Below are 23,856 nucleotides of genomic sequence, written 5' to 3'. Positions count from 1 at the left end.
GATTAAGCAAAGCATGCATGGACGTGTCATTTGCCCATGTGGCTCCAGACCTCATCTTGTCACCTGTAATTTTCCTCAAGCTAGAACAATGGGTTTCCCTTCACTTGGCAGAAGCTATAAAAGGCCCTGGGCAACAGGTCCATTTTGCCTCTTTCCTGCTCAAACCTCTGGGCAATGGACTTATACTAATAGGAGCATTCTAACCAAAGGACTGAGGACTTTCCATTGACTTGGAACCAACTAGAGACTTAACAAGCCAAAAGTTTATTCCATCACTGCTATAAGCCTGTGTGACGATGCGGTTCTGGCGGGACCCAACTGAGAGTGCCAATTCAGGACCAATTGCTTAAACAGGGCAGTCACAGCCCAAGGCTGGGGTTTTTCCACCTCTAGGGCAAACCAAACCAGCCAGACAAAAATGACTTCGGTTTCACCCCACTGGCTAACCACAAGTCACACAAGCAATTTCCTTAGATACTCCAATCTCCCAGTGTCACCACCAGTGCCACCCGTCCTGGGGATGAATGGTTATGAAAACCAACACCCCAGTAAAAGAAAAAGGTTCTCTCGATCCCAAAGGACCAAGCCCCAGACCCAGGTTAATATACGCATCAGATCTTACCCACAAATCACAGTGTTGCCAATCCTTTAGAATCTAAAATCTAAAGTTTTATTCATAAAAGGAAAAAGATAGAGATGAGAGCTACAATTTGTTAAATGGAATCAATTACATACAGTAATGGCAAAGTTCTTAGTTCAGGCTTGCAGCAGTGATGGAGTAAACTGCAGGTTCAAATCAAGTCTCTGGAGAACATCCCCAGCTGGGATGGGTCATTCAGTCCTTTGTGCAGAGCTTCTGTTTGTAGCAAAGTCCCTCCAGAGGTAAGAAGCAGGATTGAAGACATGATGGAGATGAGGCATCAGCCTTATATAGGCACTTCCAGGTGTAAGAACAATTCTTTGTTCTTACTGTGGAAAATTACAGCAAAATGGAGTTTGCAGTCACATGGGCCAGTTTCTGCACACCCTGCTGTGTCACAGGGCGTAACTGCCCTCTCTCGATGGTACAATTGTGTAGGTGATGGTCCTTAATGGGCCATCAAGCAGGCTAAACAGAGCTGACACCAACTTGTCTGGGATCTTTCCCAGTAACACAGCACAAGCTTGAAATATAGACAGTACTTATAACTTCAACTACAAAATGATACAGACATACAGACAGCATAATCATAACCAGTAACTCATAACTTGGTCTTAGACACCTTATATGACCCCCTTTACATAGGATTTGGTGCCACTACAGGACCTTGGTTGCAACCCATGTTCTACATGGTCCCAGTTTATATCAATAACGTCACAGCCTGATCCAAGAACTTTGCAATTATTGTATATATTTGATTATTTTAGCCCATTTTAACTCTCACTTTCTTTCCTTCTTTTTTATAAATACATCTTTAGATATTAGAAACTAAAGTATTGGCAACAGTGTGATTATTGATAAGATCGGAGTTATATATTGACTTGGGTATGTCATTGGTCCTTTGCGATCAGAAGAATCATTTTGTTTGATTAAATTGGTTTTAAATAACCACTCATCATTAAGTCTAGTGTCGAATCCAGGACTGGAATACCTAAGGAGGCTGCATTTCTGACTTCTTGTTAGCCAGTGTGGTGAGACAGAAGTTTACTTTTGTTGCTGGACTGGAATAGCTCATGGAAGAATAACCACCGGTTTTGAGGTATGTCTGCCCTTTTCCCCAGGAGCTTGTCCTGAATTTGGTATTCTCAGTTGTGACCCATGAAGGCACAGTGACAATCAGTAATCGAGGAAGGGAGATTCTGGCAGTCAGAAACAAAATCCTTTTGGAAAAAAATATGCAAAATGCTAAGATGACAAACTCTGTAACCCCAGAGGAAGCAGAATGCAGAGTAATTATTTCTATTCTTAGAAGTGGCTATAGGCTACCAATATCCTTTTAATCAGGTCATTTTTATGCTAGAAATGTGTGTATTACAGTATATCTTCAAATGGTCTATGTTGTCTTTGGACCCTGAAATATCTGTTCTTAGGCTACTAAAACACAAAAGCAGAGACCTAACTAGATATTTAAAGACTATCTTTATCCCAGTTAGGAAAGGTTGCTTCATCAAACATCATCTCCTGTTCTGGATTCTGTTCTGGAGCAGCAGGATCATTTGGATTAGAATCAATCGTAGGATCATTTGGATTAGAAAGGAGTGTGTCATATAATCAATCCTCTGCAATGTAAAGAATATACATTACAAGGTTCAGTTTCTGAACCTGAGGGTCATGGAATAGGTCTAGGGTGGTGTGTGTGTCGCAACCAGGCCAGCATTAGGGGGTCAGAAGCAGGGAAATTGCCTGGGATCCTGTGTCACAGAGGACCCCGGGAAGCTAATACACATGTTTCAGCCCTGAGCTGCACAGGATGGCTGAAGCCCAAACCCCGCAGCCTAAGGTACGGGGTCACAAGATTTACTAGTAGGGAGGTCACACTTTATTTCATTTATTTATTTATTCCAAACGGGGTCACCAGCACAAAAAGGTTGAGGAAACAATGCACTAGAAGGTCTCCTCCATTTGTGTTCAACTCCAGTATTAGGTTCATTAAAAAAATAAATAATAAACCACAACAACAAATGTTTACTATTTCAGATCTGGATGGGCCAGTTTAAGTATGGAATAAAAAGCCTTTGCAGAAAATAGTTTCCATTTAAGACAGGATAATCTATTACTATGCCAAAGGTATACTCACAGAGGAATATACAACAAAGTACAGCAGAAATCGCATTTTAAAAGGTCTCAATTCCATATTTGACAGGTTGCTAGTAATTTATAATGTGGTTGTGCCCAACATGTGCTAGGCACTTCCCAGTTAGAGGAAGATACAGTACCTGACAATCCACATTCCCTGAAAGAATACAAAGTAAGGCTTTGTCTGAGTTAGGACTAAGATGCAGGGAAACACTTTTAGCTTAATTTTAGCTGGTCAAGTTATAGCCTAGGTTCCTGAGAATTCCTGTTTTAAAATTGTTTCTAGGGCCTACCTACTGTAATAATAGGCATGTAGCAGCACAAATGCAACACATCAGAAGAGTAAGAAAATTAGATCAGCAGACTCTGTAGAAAATATTCCCAGTTGTCAATAACTGTTTTGTTCTGAATTCTAAAAGGTTATAATACTTAAACTGCATCAACCTTTAAGAGATTTTTCAGAGACAAAAAGAGCTTTAACAGGCCCCTTATTTGACCATTTCATCAAAGTAAGAGCAAAAGTCCCCAGAAGTCACTTTCATGAAACATGTGTGTTGAAAATAGCAGAAATGTATTCAAGTAACGTTATTTAAACGATCCCTTATTGCTAAAGTAACATTTCAATTGAATTAAGATTTTCGGATTGATGTGTTAACAGTCAGTAGTCTCATACAACAAATGTGCATGCACGAGCACACATGCACACACACACACCCTTATGCAAATTCCTCCATGCCAACTCCTGTGTCGGAAATCCAAGGTACAATAACTAGATTACATAGCAAATATAAAAACAAGCTATCATCTATTTTCTTCCTATATGTGACAAAAGGTGCAGCAAGTGAAAATGTTTATATATTTAAAAATACATAAACAAATATATAACACATTAAAGGAAAAAATAATTCCATATGTCAATAAAAAGCAGTTAAATATTTAGTAGCTACCTGAAGCTGCTGTTCTTTGAACATATCTGGATGTGGAGCACTGAGAATATCATCTGCCAACTGTGCCTGGCTGTCAATATTAACTGGGGTTGTAGCTTTGCTACACAAAAACTTGCTGAAGATCTCCCGAGCTCTGTAAGAAAGCTACAAAACAGAATTTTTATCAGCATTAATGTATTTTTACAAAACAAGACATAAGAACATAATAATGACCATGTTGGTCAGACCAATGGTCCACCTAGCTCAGTACCCTGTCTTCTGACAGCGCCAGATGCCAGATGATTCAGAGGGATCAAACAGAACAGGACACTTATTCAAGTGATCCACGTGCTGTAACCCAGTTCCAGCTTCTTGCGGTCAGATGTTTAGGGACATCCAGAGCATGGGGTTCCATCCCTGACCATCTTGGATAGTGGCCATTGCTGCACTTATCCTCCATGAACTTATCTAATTCTTTTTTGAACCCACTTATACTTTTGGCCTTCACTACATTCCCTAGTCATAAGTTCCACAGGTTGACTGTGTGTTCTGTGAAGACCTACTTCCTTTTTTGCTTTAAACTGCTGCCTATTAAATTTATTGTGTGATCCCTACTGCTTGTGTTATGTGAAGGGGTAAATAATGTTCCCCTATTTACTTTCTCCACACCATTCATGATTTTATAGCCTTCTATCATATTCCTCCTTAGTTGTCTCTTTTCTAAGCAGAACAGTCCTAGTCTTTAATTTCTCCTCATATGGAAGCAGTTCCATACTCTTAATCATTTTTAATACCCTTTTCTCTACCAATTCTAATATATCTATTTTGAGATAGGGCAACTATAACTGGATGTAATATTCAAGGTGTGGGTGTACTATGGACTTTTATAGAGGCATTATGATGTTTTCTGTTTTATCATCAATTCTTTTTCTATTGGTTCCTAACAGTCTGTTAGCTTTTTGGACTGCCACTGCACATTAAGCAGATATTTTCAGAGAACTAGCTATGATGCCTCCAAGATCTCTTTCTTGAGTGATAACTGCTAATTTAGACAGCATCATTTTGTATGTAGAGTTAGGATATTTTACAATGTACATTATCTTACATATATCAACACTGAATTTCATCTGCCATTTTGTAGCCCAGTCACCCAGTTTTGTGAAAGCCCTTTGTAACTCTTTACCCTTAGCTTTGGGTCTAACTATCTTGAGTAATTAGGAATCATTTCCAAACTTTGCCATCTCACTGTTCATTGCCTTTTCCAGATGATTTATGAATGTGTTGAACACCACAGATTCCAGCACAAATCCTTGGGGGACCCCGCTATTTACCTCTATTCTGAAAACTAACCATTTATTCCTACCTTTTAACCAGTTACTGATCCATGAGAGGACCTTCCCTCTTATCCCATGACTGTCTACTTTGCTTAAGAGCCTTTGGTGAGGGACCTTGTCAAAGGCTTTCTGAAAGTCCAAGTACACTATATCCACTGGATCACCCTTGACCACATTTGCTGATCACCTCAAAAGATCCACTGGATTGGTGAGGCATGATTTTCATTTACTAAAGCTGTGCTGGCTCTTCCCCAATATATTGTGTTCATCTAGGTGTCCAATAATTCTGTTCTTTACTATAGTTTCAGGCACTGTGTCTGGTACTGAATTTAGGCTTACCTGCCTGTAATTGCCAGGATGGCCTCTGGAGCCTTTTCTAAAAATTGGTGTCATGTTAGCTATCCGCCAGTTATCTAGTACAGAGGCTGATTTAGGTGATAGGTTACATACCACCGTTAGTAGTTTTGCAGTTTCATAGTTGAGTTGCTTCAGAACTATTGAGTATTAACCATGTGGTCCTGCTGACTTATTACGGTTTAATTTATCCATTTGTCCCAAAACCTCGTCCACTGACACCTCAATCTGTGACAGTTCCTCAGATCTGTCACCTAAAAAGAATGGCTAAAGTGTGGGAATCTCCCTCACATTATCTGCAGTGCAGACCAATGCAAAGAATTCATTTAGCTTCTCCACAATGGCACTGTCTTCCTTGAGTGCTCCTTTAGCAACTCCATCAGTTAGTGGCCCCACTCACTAGTATGGTTCCTGCTTCTGATGTGTTTGTAACAATCCAGGTATATGTTAAACAGGCTATTTCTGTGCACTCTTATTCCCAAATGAAAAACAGAGCAATTATATATCTCAGTATATGGGGAACCTTAATTTAGTCTCTAGAGAAAAGGAAGCAGCTTAGTTTTTCAATTTTTCAAATAAACATTGATGTCTTTTGCCCATCTACATTACTCCTTTTGTTTTCCTTTGTTGAGATTTAAAAATCTAGAAGCTACTGTTTATTGCAATTTTAGTAAACATCTCTTTTTGTAAATTTTTAGGTTGCCAAAATTTTTATTCCCTTTAACATTACAAATATTTTTGTGCCAGAGCAGTTGCTAAGTAATTAAATGTTCCGATCAAGAGAATTTACAATAACATTTAAAATATTCAAAGTGCAATAATAGTAAATGTCAAGCCTGTCAAATGTTGCTTCAAAAGTACAATAAAAGCTTGTGACTTAATGATTTTTTTTAAAAAGCACTAAGACTTAAATGAGAGAAGGCAGTAAAATTTAACCATATACTTGAATATCTGTAGTAAAAAAAATCTTGATCTTTCTATTTTTTAGTTGCTTATTTTATAAACAACTAAATTCTGAATACAATGAAAGGAAATTAAACCAAATCGGGTTCAGTGCCCTGAGGTGGTTTCAGGGAAAAAAAGGAAGTACTAGTGAAAGGCTTTTGACACAATCCCACATGATATTCTCATAAACCAACAAGAGAAATGTGGACTAGATTAAATTACTACAAGGTGAGTGTAACTGATTTAAAGATACAGCATAGTTATCAGTGGTTTGCTGAGGGGATCTAGTAGGGTCATGGAGGGGACTGTCCTTCATCTGGTACTATTAAATATTTTCATTAATGATGTGGTGAGTATGCTTTACAATTTGCTGATGATACCAAGATGGCAGGGATTGAAAACCCTTGGGAGGATAGGCTTAGAATTCAAAATGATCTTGATAAATTGAGGGATCAGTCTGAAATCAACAAGATGAAATTCAATAAAGACAAGTTCAAAGTACATCACTTAAGATGGAAAAAAATCAAATGCACAACTACAAAATGGGGAATAACTGGCTAGGTGGTAGTACTGCCAAAAAGTATCTAGGGTTAGAGTGAGTAGTCGCACATTGAATATGAGTCAACAATGTAACGAAGTTGTGAAAAAACTTAATATCGTTATGGGGTATTTTAATGGAAGTATCATACATAAAACATGGGAGGTAATAGTCTGCTCTACTCTGTACTGGTGAGGCCTCAGCCACATTACTGTGTCCAGTTTTGGGTGACACAGTTTAAGAAAGATGTTGACAAACTGGAGAGAGTCCAGAGGAGAGCAACCAAAATGAAAAAAGGCTTAATAAATCTTACCTATGAGGAAAGGTTAAAAAAACTTGGTATGTTTGGTCTTTAGAAAGGAAAACCGAGGGGAGAAACGATAACAGTCTTCAAATATGTTAAAGGGCAATTATAAACTCAACTGTTGACCATGTCCACTGAAGGTAGGACAAGAAGTAATCAGCTTCATCAATGGAAAGGGAGATTCAGGTTAGATGTTACAAAAACTTTCTAGCTGTAACTATACTTATGCACTAAAATAGGCTTTCAAGGCAGATTATGGAATCCTCTTAATTGGAGGCTTTTAAGAACAGGTTAAATCAGAAATGGGCAAACCATGGCCCGCAGGCCACATCCAGCCTGCAAGACCACCCTAACCCCCAGCCCCTCCCTTGCTATCTCCTCTCCCCCACAGCCATGCTGCCATGCACTCTGGCCCACCACTCCTGCTTGGATAAGGGGCAGGGGGTTCTGGGGGGCAATCAGGGGACAGGGAGAAGGGGGTGATTTTGGAGGGGGGGGATCAGGGAATGGGGAACAGGGAGGCTGGATAGGCATGGGAGTCCCGGGGGTCCTATAAGGGGGCAGGGATATGGATAGGGAGTCAGGGAACAGGAAGCGGGGGGTTGGATAGGTGAGGGAGTCCCATGGGGCCTGGCAGGGGTGTGGATAGGGATCAGGGCAGTCAGGAGACAGGGAGCGGGGGGGGCTAGAGGGGGCAGTCCCGAGAGGGGGCGATCAGGGGACAAGGAGCCATGGGGGTTGGATGGGTTGGGGGCTCTGAGGAGGGCAGTCAGGGGGTAGGGGTCAGGCTGTACTCGGGGAGGCACAGTTGTACTTACCTGGCCCTCCAAACCATTTCACAACCCCGATGTGGCCTTCGGCCCAAAAAGTTTGCCCACCCCTGGGTTAGACAAATATCTGTCAAGGATTATCTAGGTTTACTTAGTCCTGTCTCAGCACAGGGGACTGGACTAAATAACCTTTTGAGGTTCCTTCTAGTCCTACATTTCTATGATTCTACAAAACTAGGGTGTCCCACAAAATAAGGACTAAATAAGGACTCAAATAAGGACTAAATGGAATAGAATGGTCTTTCACAGAGTCCTAAATAGAATGACAACTGGATTCTGGGAGATACTCTTATGGAACTGAGATCCCCAGGAGAGACCCCTGAAACAAAATGACTGTGTCCCCAGCCCTGCTCAGATAGAACCACAAGACGAAGATCAAGAACAGTCCAAATTATCTCAATTGCCTTGGACCAGCCTTTAGCTAGCAACTTTATACCTGAATATATAGCATTATTTTACCTCTTTTTTGTCATGTGCAGGTACATGGTTAAAATATTCACAGGCCTGCCAGAATAAAATATTTTCTTCACTAAATTCTTTCCGTAGAAATTCCTGTGAGAAAAAAATAAGCATATAAAACATATGTCACAAAATAAAGACAAGTTGCTTAAAACAACATATTTATGGGGGGAGAAGCGGGGAGGAGAGGTTGGAGTTTGCACGTTGGGATTTTTTTTAAGTAATGAAAATGTTATTATTGGTCTCAGAATCAGGCTTTTTAAAAACATAATTCCTAAATTAAGGATCAGATCTGCCAAACACTGACTCTTTCCATTTATTTAGAACTTGTTCAATTTGCAATACTGAATCAAGTTACAATCAACATATTTCAATGTACAAAGACTGTTTAGAACTTTGCATTGTAAGACTGGTTCACAGACTAATGAACAAGATTTTAATAAGGATTTAAATAATTTTTAATTATACTAAAATAGTTACACTATTGGGAAGTTGCTTATCTTTAATTGACATTCTAACAGGGTAAAATGGAGACAGTGAAAATGTTTCCCTAGAGCGCAATTTTTAATCATGTAAGTGGTCCTCACTTACATCCTTTGCTAGTTGCTTAAATTGGTATCAGCCTTATTATATTTTTTTTTAAATTTTAATGAGAATAAAACCTTTCTGAATATAGCACTTGAGGCTGCCACTTTGCTGAAAAGAGAGGTAATTTGTGACATTAGCAGCGTGAATGCCCAGTAGAAGACCTGTGAAACCAATTTCCAACCTGATTTAATAATAATTCTTTATCATAAACGAATTACTATTTAAAGAGTTTAATTTTTAAATATAAACATTTCTTTTTGACTTTTAAACCAATATTAAAGCACTGGTTTACAATATTAAAGCAACTGGTTTACAATCTACTCAATGGTTCCCATACTGCATAATTTTTCAGTAAGACTAATACTGAACTCAGAAATACTTAAGAGTCATTTAAAACTAAAAAGAAAGTCACTCTTTATTCACTAATGCTGAGAACTTTAGGATGCTAGGCTGAGCAAAATAGAAGCTATGGCAAGAAACGAACATCCAACTCAAGACAAAGCACTTTTTATATATTAAAAAAGCATTTTACTTTCACTCCTCTCCCTCTGGATGGATTATTTGTCAATGTGTTCATTAAAGCATTACTCTATTTAGGATGGAAAGAAGTTTCGTTTGTGCTTATTTCTTCTTTTTATTTCTGAATATCAAACATATAAAAGAGTTTGTGTATGAAGAGAAGGTTACTCACCCTATGCAGTAACTGAGGTTCTTTGAAAAGTGTGACCCTATGGGTGCTCCAATTCAGGTGTTGGTGCATCCCTGCACCTTTGATTGCAGAATTTCAGCAGCAGTATCCGTCCGGGTTGTGTATGGGCTGCCCCTGTCTCATGCTGTTGTCAGCACCCATATAGTACATGAGACCCAACTCCTCTCAGTTCCTTCTCAGTCTGGAAATTGAATTCCGAAGTAGAGGGGAGGTGAGTGGGTAGTGGAAAACCCTCAGGGACATCCATTTTGAAGAACATAAGTTACTGCATAGGCTGAGTGACCTTCTCTTCTTCTTCGAGGACTGTCCCTGTGGGTGTTCCACTTCAGGTGACTGTCGAGCAGTGCCCTACATTGAATGGAAGGGGCTTCAGAATTGCCTGTGTAAGTGAGATAACGATGTAAGATCTAGCAATGCATCTGATCTTGAACTCTGGCCAATTGCATAGTGTTTTGTAAACATGTGTAGGGAAGCCCAAGTGGCTGCTCTACATATGTCCAGTAGCTTTTCTAAACAACAAAATCATGAAGTTGAAAGGGATCTGGTAGAGTGAGTTCTGATCCCAGATAGGGGTTGCATGTTCTTTTGTTGATAACAGAGGTGAATGGTCTCTGTGTAGAGATAGCAAAGCCTTGTAGCCATTTCCCATAGTGGAAATGAAAAGCCTCAGAATTTTCTGAAAGGCTTACTTTTGTCAAGGTAGAACGCTAGTGCACACCTGACGTCTAGAGTATGTAATACTGAGTCCTGCACGTTCCCATCAGATTTAGGGAAGAATGGGGAAAGATGGACTCAGTTTATATTGAAGGACAAAGATTCTTTAGATAGAAATTTTGGGTGGGGTCTTAGTGTGACCTTGTCCTGGAAAAAGATGGTGTAAGGCGAGTGTGCCAGGAGAGCCCCTAACTCACCCATTCAGCGGGCAGATGTGATAGCCACTAAGAACACCACTTTAATCGATAGATGTATCAGAGAGCATGTTGCTAAGGGTTCAAATGGGGGTCCGGTGAGGCAATATAACACTAAATTCAAATCCCAAGGTAGAGTAGGTACACACAGTTCGGGGTACACATTCTTGACACCCGTAAGGAAATGTTTGGTGCTCGGATGGGCAAATATCAATGTCCCATTGATCTTGTGGTGAAACACGGTAATAGCCACAAAATGTACTTTGATTGAGCTAAGGGAGAGCTCCCTGATGTCTTTAGTCTCAAGATACAGTCCAATATCAAGAGTAGGGGTATGGAAACGGCACTAATATATTTGTTCTGGCACTGTATGTGGAACCTCTTTCATTTGTGAAAGTAAGTATTTCACATGGTTGTCCTTCTACTGTTTAGCAATAGGTCTTTAATCCAGTCCAAAGAGGCTAGCTTGACATGATGGAACCATGTAGGAGCCATGCTTTCAGGTGAAGTCTCTCCAGGTCCGGGTGGTGAACCCATCCGGCATCTTGTGATAGAATGTCTGGCAGATGTGGAAGAGTGCAAGGTGAGCATACCATCATCCGCAACCAGTACAAGTACTAAGTCTGTCTGGGCCATGTTGAGACTATCAATATCACTTTGGCCTTGTTGGTACATATTTTGTGTATCACCCTTGATAATAAAGGGATCGGAGGGAACGCACATAACAGGTATGCTTCGCATTGGAGGAGGAAGGCATCCCACAGGGATTGCGGCCCTAACCTGCTCTTAAGCAGAATTGTGGGCATTTGTTGTTCTGGGATGTTGCAAAGAAGTCAATGGATGGGTGACCGCAGTGTCTGAATACATTTTGTAGGACCATGTTATTTAGTTCCCATCTGTGATCCTGGGAAAATTCTCTGCTCACCATATCCACTGTAGTATTTTGATGACCTGGGAGATACCAGGCTGAGATAGTATAAGAGGGATCACCGTGTTAGTCTGGATCTGTAAAATGTAACAAAGAGTCCTGTGGCACCTTATAGACGAACAGACATATTGGAGCATAAGCTTTCATGGGTGAATACACACTTCATCAGATGCATGTAGTGGAAATTTCCAGAGGCAGGTCTCACAAAGAGACCACCTGCCCCAAATCATGTGGTGTTATAGATGGGCTCCCCAGCCTATCAAGGAGGCATTGGTTGTGATTATTATTGAAGGTGGAGTCTGAGTGAAAGGGACTTCCATGCACACATTGTGGGGTTGCGTCCACCAGTGTAGAGAATCTTTGGCTTTGATCAGCATTGCAAGGTGTCTGTTTAGGCTGTGTTTGCGTGGTATGTAGACGGTTCTTAGCCAGCCCTGAAGATAGTACATGTGAAGATGCACGTCATACCATAATTGTGGTTGCTCTCATATGTCCTAATAGTTGGAGGCAGGTTTGTGCTGATATGTGAGGACTGTCAGTAACAAAGAGATGAGGCTGGTTAGAGTGACGAAACTGTTCATTGGTAATGACGTTCTGGCTTCCAGAGAGTCAAGATGGGCCCCAATGAAGTCTAACTTCTGTACGGGATTTAGAGTTGATTTTTGTGTGTTCTTCTGTAAACCCAGTCTCAGGAAGAGGTCAAATGTCCTGTGTGTAATGTCGAGAGTGTCTGCCTGAGTGGGAGCTTTTAACAGACAAACTTCCAGATAGGAGGATATTATTACACCTTGTTTGCAGAGATGCGTTGCCATCTCCATGAGAATTTTGGAGAAGACTCATGGTGTCGTCAAGAAACCAAAAGGCAGAACTTTGTATTGGTAATGTTCTGATCCCAGAATAAATCTAAGAAACCTCCTGTGAGCAGTGTGTATGGTTATGTGGAAATAGGCATCTTGGAGGTCGAGAACTGAAAACCAGTCCCCCTGTTCCAGTGCTGGTATTGTTGTTGCTAGTGTGACCATAAGGAACTGTTGGATCCTTATGAATCTGTTGATATTTCTGAGGTCTAGAATAGGCCTCCATTCATTTTCTGGGTTAAGAAGTAATGGGAATAAAAGCCCTTCCCTTTCTGTTGAGTACTGGTTATACTGCGCCCAGAAGTAACATATGGTTTACTTCCTGCAATAGAAGTTGTTTGTGAGAAGGTCCATGAAGAAGGATGAGGAGAGAGAGTGCGTAGGGGGGATGGAGATGAAAAGTATTGCATAGCCTGTATGGATTATTTCTAGGACCCATTTGTCTGTGGTGAGGGAAATCCATGCTGAATAGAAAAGAGACAAATAGTAGCCAAAACGGGGCATGGACGTGGGGGAGGTTGCTCAGATCCTCAACCAAATCCTCAAAATTGTTGTTTAGCAGAGGATGGCTGAGATATAGATGACTGAGGCAGAGGTGGTCGACGCCTCAAAGGTCTCCGCCTGTCGCTGTGTCTCTTAGTGTCTCTGTTGAGCGTATGGAGCGATCTTGTGTGCTGGTAGGTAGAATATGTACCCTGTTCTCTTTTGATTGCAGGTATGTATATCCCCAAGGTGTGGAGAGATGCCCAAGAGTCCTTCAGGGTGTGGAGGACTTTGTCTGTCTTTGAGGCAGTTTCAGCCATCAAAGAGGAGGTCCTCCAGTGCAGACTATATTTCTCTGGGGAAACCGGACAGTTGAAGCCACAACAATTGGCGCATAACAATGGCAGTGGCTGTGGTCATGCTGCCAGGGCTTCCACATCTAGGGAGGCCTGTAGGGCAGTTCTGGCCAGAAGCTGACCCTCAGTTAAGATGGATTTGAATTCATCCCTTTTCTCTTCTGGGATATCATCAATAAATTCTGCAAGTTTGGAGTAGTTTACGTGGTCGTTCTTTACCATCAATGCTGAGTAACTGACAATTCGAAATTGCAAGGTTGCTGAAGAGTAGGCCTTCCAGCCAAAAAGCTCTAGCCATTTCCACTCCTTGGCATGGATCTATATCGATGTTGTCTATCGTACTGGTTGACGACTAGAGAGTTCAGTGATGTGTGGGAAAATAAAAAGTCTATCCCTTTTGAGGGGACATAATACTTTGTATCAACTCTCTTGCAGGTGGATGTTATTGTTGCTAGAGTCTGACATATGGTTTTGGCTGATTCCATGAGTGCATCATTTATTGGAAGCACTATTTTTGAAGCCAATTAAGTTTGCAGAATGTGGGACTCTGAGACCTCCTCTAGTGGGATCTCCAGGCAGTCTGCAACTCTCCTGAAGAGTTCTTGAAAGTGTTTGAAATCATCCATGGCTGAGGCATTATGGCCTTTCCTGGGGAAGAAGAGGAAATATTGGCAGGTGGTGTTGTGTCCTGTTCCAGGGCTTCCTCTTGTTCCTCAAAGCTCTCTTCAATGGGCTCTGATAGTGTAGCCACAGAGGATGGTGGGAGAGACCTAAGCCTTTCCCTGTAAGGACTTAAGGGCTTGGGATATTGCCTCAGGTATGCCACCCTGATGTCCCAATAAGGCCACTGTGTGGGGAATGGCATAGGTGGAGGCATGGCATGCCAGCTGTGGGTGTTGGGACCGGGATGATGTCTCAGCCATACAGGTGGCCCTAGTGCGGGAGTAGGTTGGACAGGAGAGGAGTGGTGCCATGAGAAAAACATCTTCCTCCTCATTATTCTCTTCCTCACTGGAAAATGGAAGGGCCATCGGTGAATCAGGTTGGCCTGGTACCGTGTATACCGGGGAATATATCAGTGCTGAAGAGCAGGTATTCAGGTATCGATGATACCAATAAGTCCTTATGTTGCAGGAAATGGTGTGATCCTAATGGTTTAGGCGCCGAAGTGGTCGATACCAAAGGCATCATTGCAGCTGTGGATGTCCGTGCCAATGCCTAGGTGCTCTGTGTTGTCAGGTGATGGCACCATACACCACGAGGAGAGTCTCGGTCCGCATCTTTTGGCAGTTACATCAGTACCACAACAGAGGAGATGAGCTTTTGTTTGCCTCTTGACTCAGAGACTACCTACTTGGGTTTGGCAGAAGGTATGGTGTGGGAGGTGCTGGAGGATCCTGGTGCCTCATACATACTCAGCTGCAGTGTGGTCAGTACCAAGGATATTGAATAAATGGGAGACCACTTCTTTTTTGATGGCTCTTTTGAGGGAGAAGATGCTGTTCTTTTCCTTGTTACTTTCTAGGAGGGTGTCTGCTGGCTGGAATGAGATGCCAGATGCAGAGACTTTTCCGTAAGGATAAGTTTTAGATGCAGATTTCTGTCCTTCTTGGCATGAGCCATTAAGTTGCTGCAGTGAGAACACTTTTGTGGGATGTGTGTCTCACCTAAGCATTGAACACATTAAGAGTAACCATCCAATACCGTGGTACCTTCCTGGCAGGAAAGGAAGCACTTGAAACCTGGTGAACCAAACTATGGTAAGGGTAGGAAAATTTTTTTTAAAAAGTTGAGAAAAATAAAGGAGGAAGAAAAAGGGTAGGTAAATCTAACTAGTAAACAAACAACTACTCTAACTATTCTACACAGTAAATAAAGATATCAACTATCACATTGCTGGGAGCTCTGTCTCAGGCCAAAGACGGTTGAGATGGAACTGAGGGAGATCAGGCTGCGGCGCAAGATAGGCACTGACAATGGCGCAAGACAGGGACAGCGCATGCACGACCCAGACGAACACTGCTGCTGAAATTCTCCAATCAAAGACGCAGAGACGCATCAACAGGAAGTGGAGCACCCACAGGGACACTCCTTGGAGAAGAACTGCAGCTTGTCTGCATGCATCAAGGACTCTGCAAGTCAGGTGTCTGAAAAACTATGCTCTTCAAACTCAGGCCCTGGAGCATTAGCACACTGTACTTTCTTATTTTAAAACAGGACATATTACTTTGTAATGGGATGCTAGGGAGACAGAAGGTGTACATTTTGCCATTAAAGGCTCAGCAGACTTCTGCAATGACTTCTCTCTTACTCAATGGAATTAATCATTAAGTAAATACATAGATTCAGATCTCTCCTTTATTTCCTGATGCAGCTACACAGAGACCCTGTAGATTCTGCTTTTTCTGTCTGGCTATCTTCTGACGTCATTTTGCAAACACTTTCATAGTACAATAACTTCATTTAGGTTAAGCAAATTAGAGAGTATCACTCATATTTTTATACAAATGTTGCAAAAATGTATTAAAGAAATTTCCATTAACACTGATAAAAATGTCCATCATTTCCACAAATCTTTTCCAGAGATCCTAGTTGTTGCTAGGATAATTAAAAGCCTAAGGAACGGAAACAACTGTTTTGGGTGGGAAGGGTCTTTCCCTGGCTTTCTGCAGAATTTAACACCCCCCTCCTTAAATTTCTATCTAGTTTGCTTGTGAAAATAGCTTTGACATTAACTCATTAACTCATTTTCTTGATTCAGATCTGTGTTCTGCATCAGACAGTGTGTGACTGTGACCAAGTCAAATAAGTGCCTCACAATTTTCTTATTTTTAAAATGAGGATAACGTTACATATTCCCTCAGAAGGGTGCTGTGAGGTTTAATTCACACTTGGGAAATGCACTTATCCAGTATAACTAGACAGACTTGCACATCAATTGAAAATCTTCCATGTGAATAAAACAAAGTTTTGATCATGCAAATTGCTGAATAGTCTATCAATTCTTTAAAAATTATTTAGATAGATGTTTACAACTGTAAAAATATTATCTTGCCTACAGTTGCAAATCCAGTTGAATGCCACTGACACAGGAGACATGGAAGCCTTACTAAATATTCAGACACAAAAGATAAGGGTAAAATTTTCATTGCCATCAGCTAAAAGAGTATTGGACGACTATTGTACTGCAATATGTAGGAACCTGCAGATTTTCTTTGAACTTGGTCCAGCTGAAAAGACAGTTTAGTTTTTGCTAATAAATACGCTTGAAGAGTCAATCCTTTTGTGTTACAATGATCTCTTAACTCTAAAATCTAAGGACAGTGCCAAGAAAAACAGAAAACAATCACAGGAAAAAATCTTTGCAGAGAGATTAGTTGTTTTGGAAGTCCCCTTCTTGCCCCTCAGTACTTACAGAGAAAAATCTAACGCCAACAGGATCCTGAAGAAGACGTTCAAATGAAACGGCCCAGCTTGCAACTCTTCTTTCTCGGAGTCGTCGACAGCTCTGTACACTGGGAAGACTAGCATTGCTACTGAGACTATTATCACTGATACAGTCTTTTAAATCACTGCTGTTTAGCTCTGTTGAAAAAGCACAAAGACACCTGCCAATAGAACTATTTTTTTTCTATTCTGCACTCCTTAGTAACTTTTTAGTAGGCTTTTCATGAGTTCACAATAGCGCAGATGTCACAAAACACTCTTCACTCTTTTAGGACCAACTGCACTGAAAAATAACCACTCAAAATTCTTTCTTACCCAATTACAAAGATAATTAACTATTGTAAGGGCAATAATGCACTTCTTTGAAGCAACTACTGCCTAGAGCACCAAGGGGCCAGGAGCACTCTGAACCAGAACTTTGGGCACATATGCCCCAGAAGTACCCCACACTTTCACGATAATCAGGGGGGCTGCAGTTCTTCACAGTTCCTCTCCTTTAAGAGGAATCCATAATTCATCAGGAAGTGTCAGTAACACCAGGCAGCAAAGCCTTATGTGCAGTTCCAAGTTCTCTGAGTTGATTGATACTGACTACTGAATATGGAAAATGAGGGAAAGGATGCAACTGAGGAGGGGTGTAGATAATAAATAGGCCCCAGTGGTACCTTTTCATCCTTGGACAGCCGGAGCATTTCAGTATACACTCCAAACTTGGTCAGTGAACTTTCTGACACTGGCAGGGACTCACCCCTGCCCTACATACAACAGCAAAAGAACTGCAAGAAACTTTGGGGCTCAGTCACCTCCAAATCTGTGTGGGACAAATAACCCATAGTAAGGGTCTTCTTAGAGGCTGCTACTATAAAGCCTCCCCTTCTTAGGGGACGCTCCATTCTTCTTAACATGATCCGGTCCCTGAAAAATTCTCTGGAAGGCTAATAAAGAACAGTAACCTAGTTTACTACAATAGTCAAGTGTTTCTAAATAGAATGTTTCACTCTCTTTGGAAAAACAAAGGTAAGAAGTACAGCTAAAAATATTTTCTATCTGAACTTAGGAAAAAATGAATATTTAAAATAAGAAATCACTAGTCCAACTACATTCCACAAAACAATGTTGACAAAATATTCTCATTACCCCCCAGATATATACAAACTATGTTAAAAGCTGTAATATGATGTTGTTGTGATTTAAGAACACCAAAAAGGTTAGCTGCAACTATAGAAGCTAAGAAAAGATGATAGGTGCTGTTCATTGCAAAGATGAACTTGTAGGTGAAAAACAACAATAACCCCAGTACACCTAACAAACATCCCTAACAAACAAACTTAGACCAATTATACCAAACTCCAAACAAAAACAAAACAACAACACAACCCCTGCAAGAGTAAAAATATTGCAGGCAGAAGTCTAGCAGCCGAGTGGGGGCTGTCCAGTTTATTGCACTGCATGTAGCACATAGGATTATCTGCCTCATGTGCAGGAGTTGTAGGTGTGCATGTGGTGCAAATTGTTCATGTTCCCCAGAAACACAGTACGGCATCTTGAGGCCAGAGTAGCTGAACTAGAATAGCTAAGGGAGACAGAAAGGTAATCAGAGGAGAATTTCAGAGATGAAATTTCACAATGAAGTGGTTCCATCCCCAGACAGCCTCTGTGCTGTTAAGGAGGATGAAAGACTTGGGAAAGGAACACATCAGGCTGGAGAGGAGGGAAACAATCCCATTGTTGGGACCCTCCTTCCAGATGATGTCAAGGTATCCTCTCACACTGAAGACATTCCTTCTGGAGAGGAACTCCAGTTAGGAAGAACAAGGTAATACTAATGGGGGATTTGAATATTAGATATATGAACAGTTGGCATTTTGATAACTGGGAGAACCGCATGGTAAATTGCCTGTTGGGTGTGAAGCTTGTAGATCTCAAAAGACATCTAGACAGATTTATGTGCAATGCTGTGGAGGACCTGGTGGTTGTGGTAACATGTAGGTACCAGTGATATAGGGAAAAGAAGAAAAGATGTCCTGGAGGTCAACTTTTGGTTGGCAGGTAAGAGATTAAAGTCCAGGACCTCCCTGGTAACATTCTGTGAATGCTTCCAGTTCCATGCACAGGGCCAGAAAGACAGGCAGAACTCTAAGGTCTCAATGCGTGTATGAGACAATTGTGTAGGGAGGAGGGTTTTAGGTTTATTAGAAACTGGGAACCTCTTGGGAAAGGAGGAGCCTATGCAGGAAGGATGGGCTTCACCTAAACCAAAATGGAACCAGACTGCTGGCATGTAAAATTTAAAAGGTTTAATGTTAAATTACAGCGAATTTTTTAAACTAAGGGCTAAGGGAAAGCTGACAGGCACAGAGGAACATACGGTACAGGCAGAGACTTCCCTTATGGATAAATTTATTAAAAAGGAACTCTATGTAAAGGAAAGAAGTTGGTAAAGTACAAATAGTAGATAGTGAGGAAAAAAATCAAACATGAGAGCCCTATTTAAATATAACACTTGAAAGCAAGCAACTGAAGATTGACAAAATGTACAAGCGCTTATATACAAACGCTAAGATGGGCAAATTGGAGCACCTAGTAGTAAATGAGGATAATGAAGTAATAGGCATCACAGGAACTTAGTGAAATTAGGATAATCAATGGGATACAGTAATACCAGGGTTCAAAACATACAGGAATGACAGAGAAGGTCATGCTGATGTATGTGAAAGTAAGCACAGAGTCAAATACAATAAAAATCTTAAATGAAATCAAACTGTACCACAGAATCTCTATGGATAGAAATTCTATGCTTGAACAATAAGAGAACAGCAGTTGGAACATGCTACCAACCACCTGGCCAAGATGGCGACAGTGACTGTGAAATGCCCAGGGAGATTAGAAAGACTAACAGAAAATGCAATAATAAAAGGGAATTTCAACTATTGTTATATTGACTGGGTAACGTCACCTCAGGATGTAGAGATAAAATTTCTAGACACCATAAATAACTGCTTCTTGGAACATCTTGTCCTGGAACCCACAAAGGGAGAGGCAATTCTTGATTTAGTCCTAAGTGGAGAACAGGATCTAGTCCAAGAGGTGAATATAGCTGAACCGCTTAGGAATAGCAACCATAATGTAATTAAATTTAACATCACTGAAAGGGGAAAAATTCCAAAGAAACCAAACACAGTAGCATTTAAAATTCAAAAAGGAGAACTAAACAAAATGAAGAAGGTAGTTAAATGGAAATTAAAAGAACAGCTGAAAGGTCAAATGGCTGCAAACTGCAAGGGGACTATTTAAAAACACCGTAACAGAGGTTCACAATATATGTATACCCCAAATTAAAAAAAAAACACTAGAAGCACCAAAAAAAATGCCCAGGTTTAAGGGAAAAAACCCATATATTAAGGACCGCAATATCCAGTGGGAAGATAAAAAATTCTTAATCTAGATGTTACCCAGTCTAATAGGGTTGAGAGTTTAGACTGTGTGCTTACATTTTATTTTATTTTGGTAACTAACTCTGACTTTTTGCCTATCACTTATATTCATTTAAAATCTATCTTTTGTAATCAATAAACTTGTTTAACTGTTTATCTTTACCAGTGAGTTTGCCCAAAGTGTTTGGTAAATCTGCTTAGAGAATGCACTTTCCATTGATGAAGTGCTGAACCAATTAATAAATTTTCACAGCTCATCTAGAGCAGTGCAAGACGGTATATTCCTAAGGTACAAGGCTGGGAGCTGGTGGGATTTAGCTGGCACCTTTCTCTGCATGATTCATGAGGGGCTCTGGGAGCATTCATGCAATCTAGCTTATTGTGGGACTCCACATGCGGTTGAGCTGAGTGATAACAGCTTCCTGCTTGTCACTAGCAAAGCACTGTGAGAGACAGTCCAGGCTGGAGAGTTAAGGGGCCACAGCGGTCCCATGGTCCCAGGCTGCACCCCAGGTATCCCATCACAGTATTCATCCAAGAGTTCTGAAGGAACTCAAACATGAAATTGCAGAACAACTAACTGGTATATAACCTATCACTTAAATCAATCTCTAACAGATGACTGGAGGGTAGCTAATGTAATGCCAATTTTCTAAAAAAGCTCCAGAGGTAATCCTAGCAATTACAGGTCAGTCCGCCTAACTTCAGGACCAGACACACTGGATGAAACTATACTAAAGAACAGAATTATCAGACATATAGATTAACACGGTATGTTTGGGAAGAGTCAACACACCATTTGCAAAGGGAAATAAAGTCTCACCAATCTGTTAGAATTTTTTGAGGGGGCCAACAATCTTGTAGACAAGGGTGGCCCAGTGAATATAGCGTACATGGACTTTCAGAAAGACTTTGACAAGATCACCAAAGCTGTTAAGCAAAGTAGAGTCATGGGATAAGAGGAAAGGTTCTCTCATGGATCAATGACTGGTTAAAAGACAGGAAACGAAGAGTAGAACTAAAGGGTCAGTTTTCATAATGGAGAGAGGTAAATAGCAGGGTCCCCCAACGGTCTGTACTGGAATCTGTGGTGTTCAACATATTCATAAATCACCTGGAAAAGGCAGTGAAGTGTGAGATGGCAAAGTTTGCCAATGATACTAAATTACTCAAGATAGTTAGATCCAAAGCAGATTACAAACAGTTACTAAGGGATCTCACAAAACTGGGAAACTGGGCAACAAAATGACAGATAAAATTCAGTGCTGACAAATGCAAAGTAATCCACACTGGAAAACATAATCCCAACTCTACATACAGAACGATGCGGTCTAAATGAGCACTTACCACTCAAGAAAGAGGAATGAACAGAGGAGAAGCAAACAGAGGGAGTTTGCCTTGAAGCTATCCGAGAAGAGCTATGGCGAGTGCTCTTGAGGTAGGTGCTTGTAGCGGGGTGGTTACCCGCTCCTGCCTTTCGGGGTTGAAAACAGCCCAGGAGAGGGCTGTGGCTGGGGCAAGAAGCCTGGGCTGATTAGGGAAGATAGGCTCAGCTGTGGCCAAGCCCCAATCAGGTCCAGCTGGCCCTTATAAGAGGCAATAAGCTAGGAGCGCAGTCAGTCTCCCTCTGCCTGTAGAGGGAGAAGGCCTGGCTGCAGGGAGCTAGAGACAGGGTATCTGAATGGAACAGGGCTGGGAAAGGCAGAGAAGCTGGGGAGCTCCAGCCTGGAAAGCCCCAGGTTGTGGCCTAGCATAAGGCCAACACGTACTTGGGGTTGCAGAGGGCAGCCCAGAGGTAGGCAAAGGCAGCAGGTCCAAATCCAACTTTGCCACTGATGAGTAGGCTGATCCTGTAGTCTGCCTGAGGGCATGGGGGCTAGATGATAACTGGTAGCCTTATACTGAGGCAAGGTGGGGATAGAGGGTGGGGGTTTCCCAGAGAGGGGAGACCCCAAGAGAAAGGGGTTACTGCTGGGGGCAGCACCCCAGATAAAGGGGTACTGGGTCCTGGGAGGGACATGAGGGCCAAGAGGAAGCAGATCACCGGCCTGCAGAGGGCGCTCTGGAGGCTGGAGAGCTAATTCCTGGAACAGACCAGCAGGAGGTGCCATAGGAGTGAGTTCGCACCCTTACAGTGCTGCACTGGGGGCTGTGTTTTGAGTTGATGGGGTGGATATCTGAGTTTCTCTGCTGTGACCATCAGTTTGACTAGTGCTAACTGTAGGGACTGCTTGGCTGCGCATGTGTGTTTGTTTGAAAAGTGTGAACTAGAAGTGCTTTGTTCTAGGGAGGCCTGGAGTGGTGGTTGACTGAAGCGTGAACCACAACATCAGAATGGTCAGACCCAGGATGGCCAATGGTCCATCTGGCCTAGTATCCTGTCTTCTGACAGTGGCCAACGCCAGGTGCTTCAGAGGGAATGAACAGAACAGGTAATCCTTGAGTGATCCATTCCCTGTCACTCATTCCCAGCTTCTGGCAAACAGAAGCTAGGGACACCATCCCTGCCTATCTTGGCTAATAGCCACTGATGGACCTACCCTCCATGCAGGACCAGCGCTAGGGGTTTGAGCGCCCTAGGCGGACGTCAATTTCTCCGCCCTGCGCACTGATCCCGCGGCTCTGGTGGAGCTGCCGCAGTGGTGCCTGCGGAGGGTCTGGTGCTCCGCGGCTCCGGTGGAGCTGCCGCAGTGGTGCCTGCGGAGGGTCCGGTGCTCCGCGGCTCCAGTCGAGCTGCCGCAGTGATGGCTGCGGGTGGTCCACTGGAGCCGCGCGAGCACCGGACCCTCCGCAGGCACCACTGCGGCAGCTCCACCGGAGCCACGGAGCACCGGACCCTCCGCAGGCACCACTGCAGCAGCTCCACTGGAGCCGCCTGCTGCCCCCTCTGGCAAAAAGGCGCCCACCAATTATTCTGGCACACTAGGCGATTGCCTAGGCTGCCTAAATGGTAGCGCCGGCCCTGCCTCCATGACTGTATCTAGTTATTTTTTTGAACCATGTTATAGTCTTGGCCTTCACAACATCCTCTGGCAAAGAGCTGACTGTGCATTGTGTGAAGAAATACTTCCTTTTGTTTTAAACCTGCTGCTTATTATTTTCATTTGGTGACCTCTAGCTCTTGTTATGAGGAGTAAATAAACACTTCCTTATTTACTTTCTCCACACCAATCATGGTTTTATAGACCTCAGTCATATCCCCCCTTTAGCCATCTCTTTTCCAAGCTGAAAAGTCCCAGTCTTATTAATCTCCTCTCATATGGAAGCAGTTCCATACCCCTTATCATTTTTGTTGCCCTTTTCTGAATGTTTTCTAATTCCAGTATACATTTTTTTTTGAGATGGGGTGACCACATCTGCACATTGTATTCAAGAAGTGGGCGTACCATGGATTTATACAGAAGCAATATATTTTCTGTCGTCTTATTAAGGCTCCATGTTTGTCATGGAGGTCACAGATTCCATGACTTTCCGTGACCTCGGTGTCTTCTGCAGCAGCCCAGTGCAGCTGGCTCAGGCCAGTCAAGCTGGCTGCTGCTGAGGCAGTCTTTGGCCCCCGCTGCCTCCCAGCAGCAAGAGTTGGGGGGGGGCTAGGGTTGGGGTGTGGGGCGGTACTTACCTGGGTGGGGCTCCCTGGAAAGGCAACAGGAACTTCCCTTCCTCATCTCCTAGCTCCATGT

At 42.2% G+C, this 23,856-nt stretch overlaps 1 protein-coding gene across 5 annotated transcripts in view; it reads right to left on the bottom strand.

Annotated features, from left to right (window-relative positions):
* Positions 1–23,856, bottom strand: part of RGS12 (regulator of G protein signaling 12) — a 168,036-nt gene that overhangs the window by 59,711 nt on the left and 84,469 nt on the right. For all 5 annotated transcript variants that reach the window (XM_030563834.1, XM_030563835.1, XM_030563836.1 and 2 more), the window contains 3 exons: positions 16,711–16,880; positions 8,467–8,559; positions 3,724–3,867 (listed from right to left, as the gene is read on the bottom strand). In XM_030563834.1, the coding sequence (XP_030419694.1) occupies positions 3,724–3,867; positions 8,467–8,559; positions 16,711–16,880 (407 nt within the window). The remainder of the gene's footprint in view (positions 1–3,723; positions 3,868–8,466; positions 8,560–16,710; positions 16,881–23,856) is intronic.

Source organism: Gopherus evgoodei, chromosome 5, assembly GCF_007399415.2.
Source record: "Gopherus evgoodei ecotype Sinaloan lineage chromosome 5, rGopEvg1_v1.p, whole genome shotgun sequence".
NCBI lineage: Eukaryota > Metazoa > Chordata > Testudines > Testudinidae > Gopherus > Gopherus evgoodei.
The sequence above is the reverse complement of the archived record's forward strand: the minus strand, read 5'-3'. Positions and strand labels throughout refer to the sequence as shown.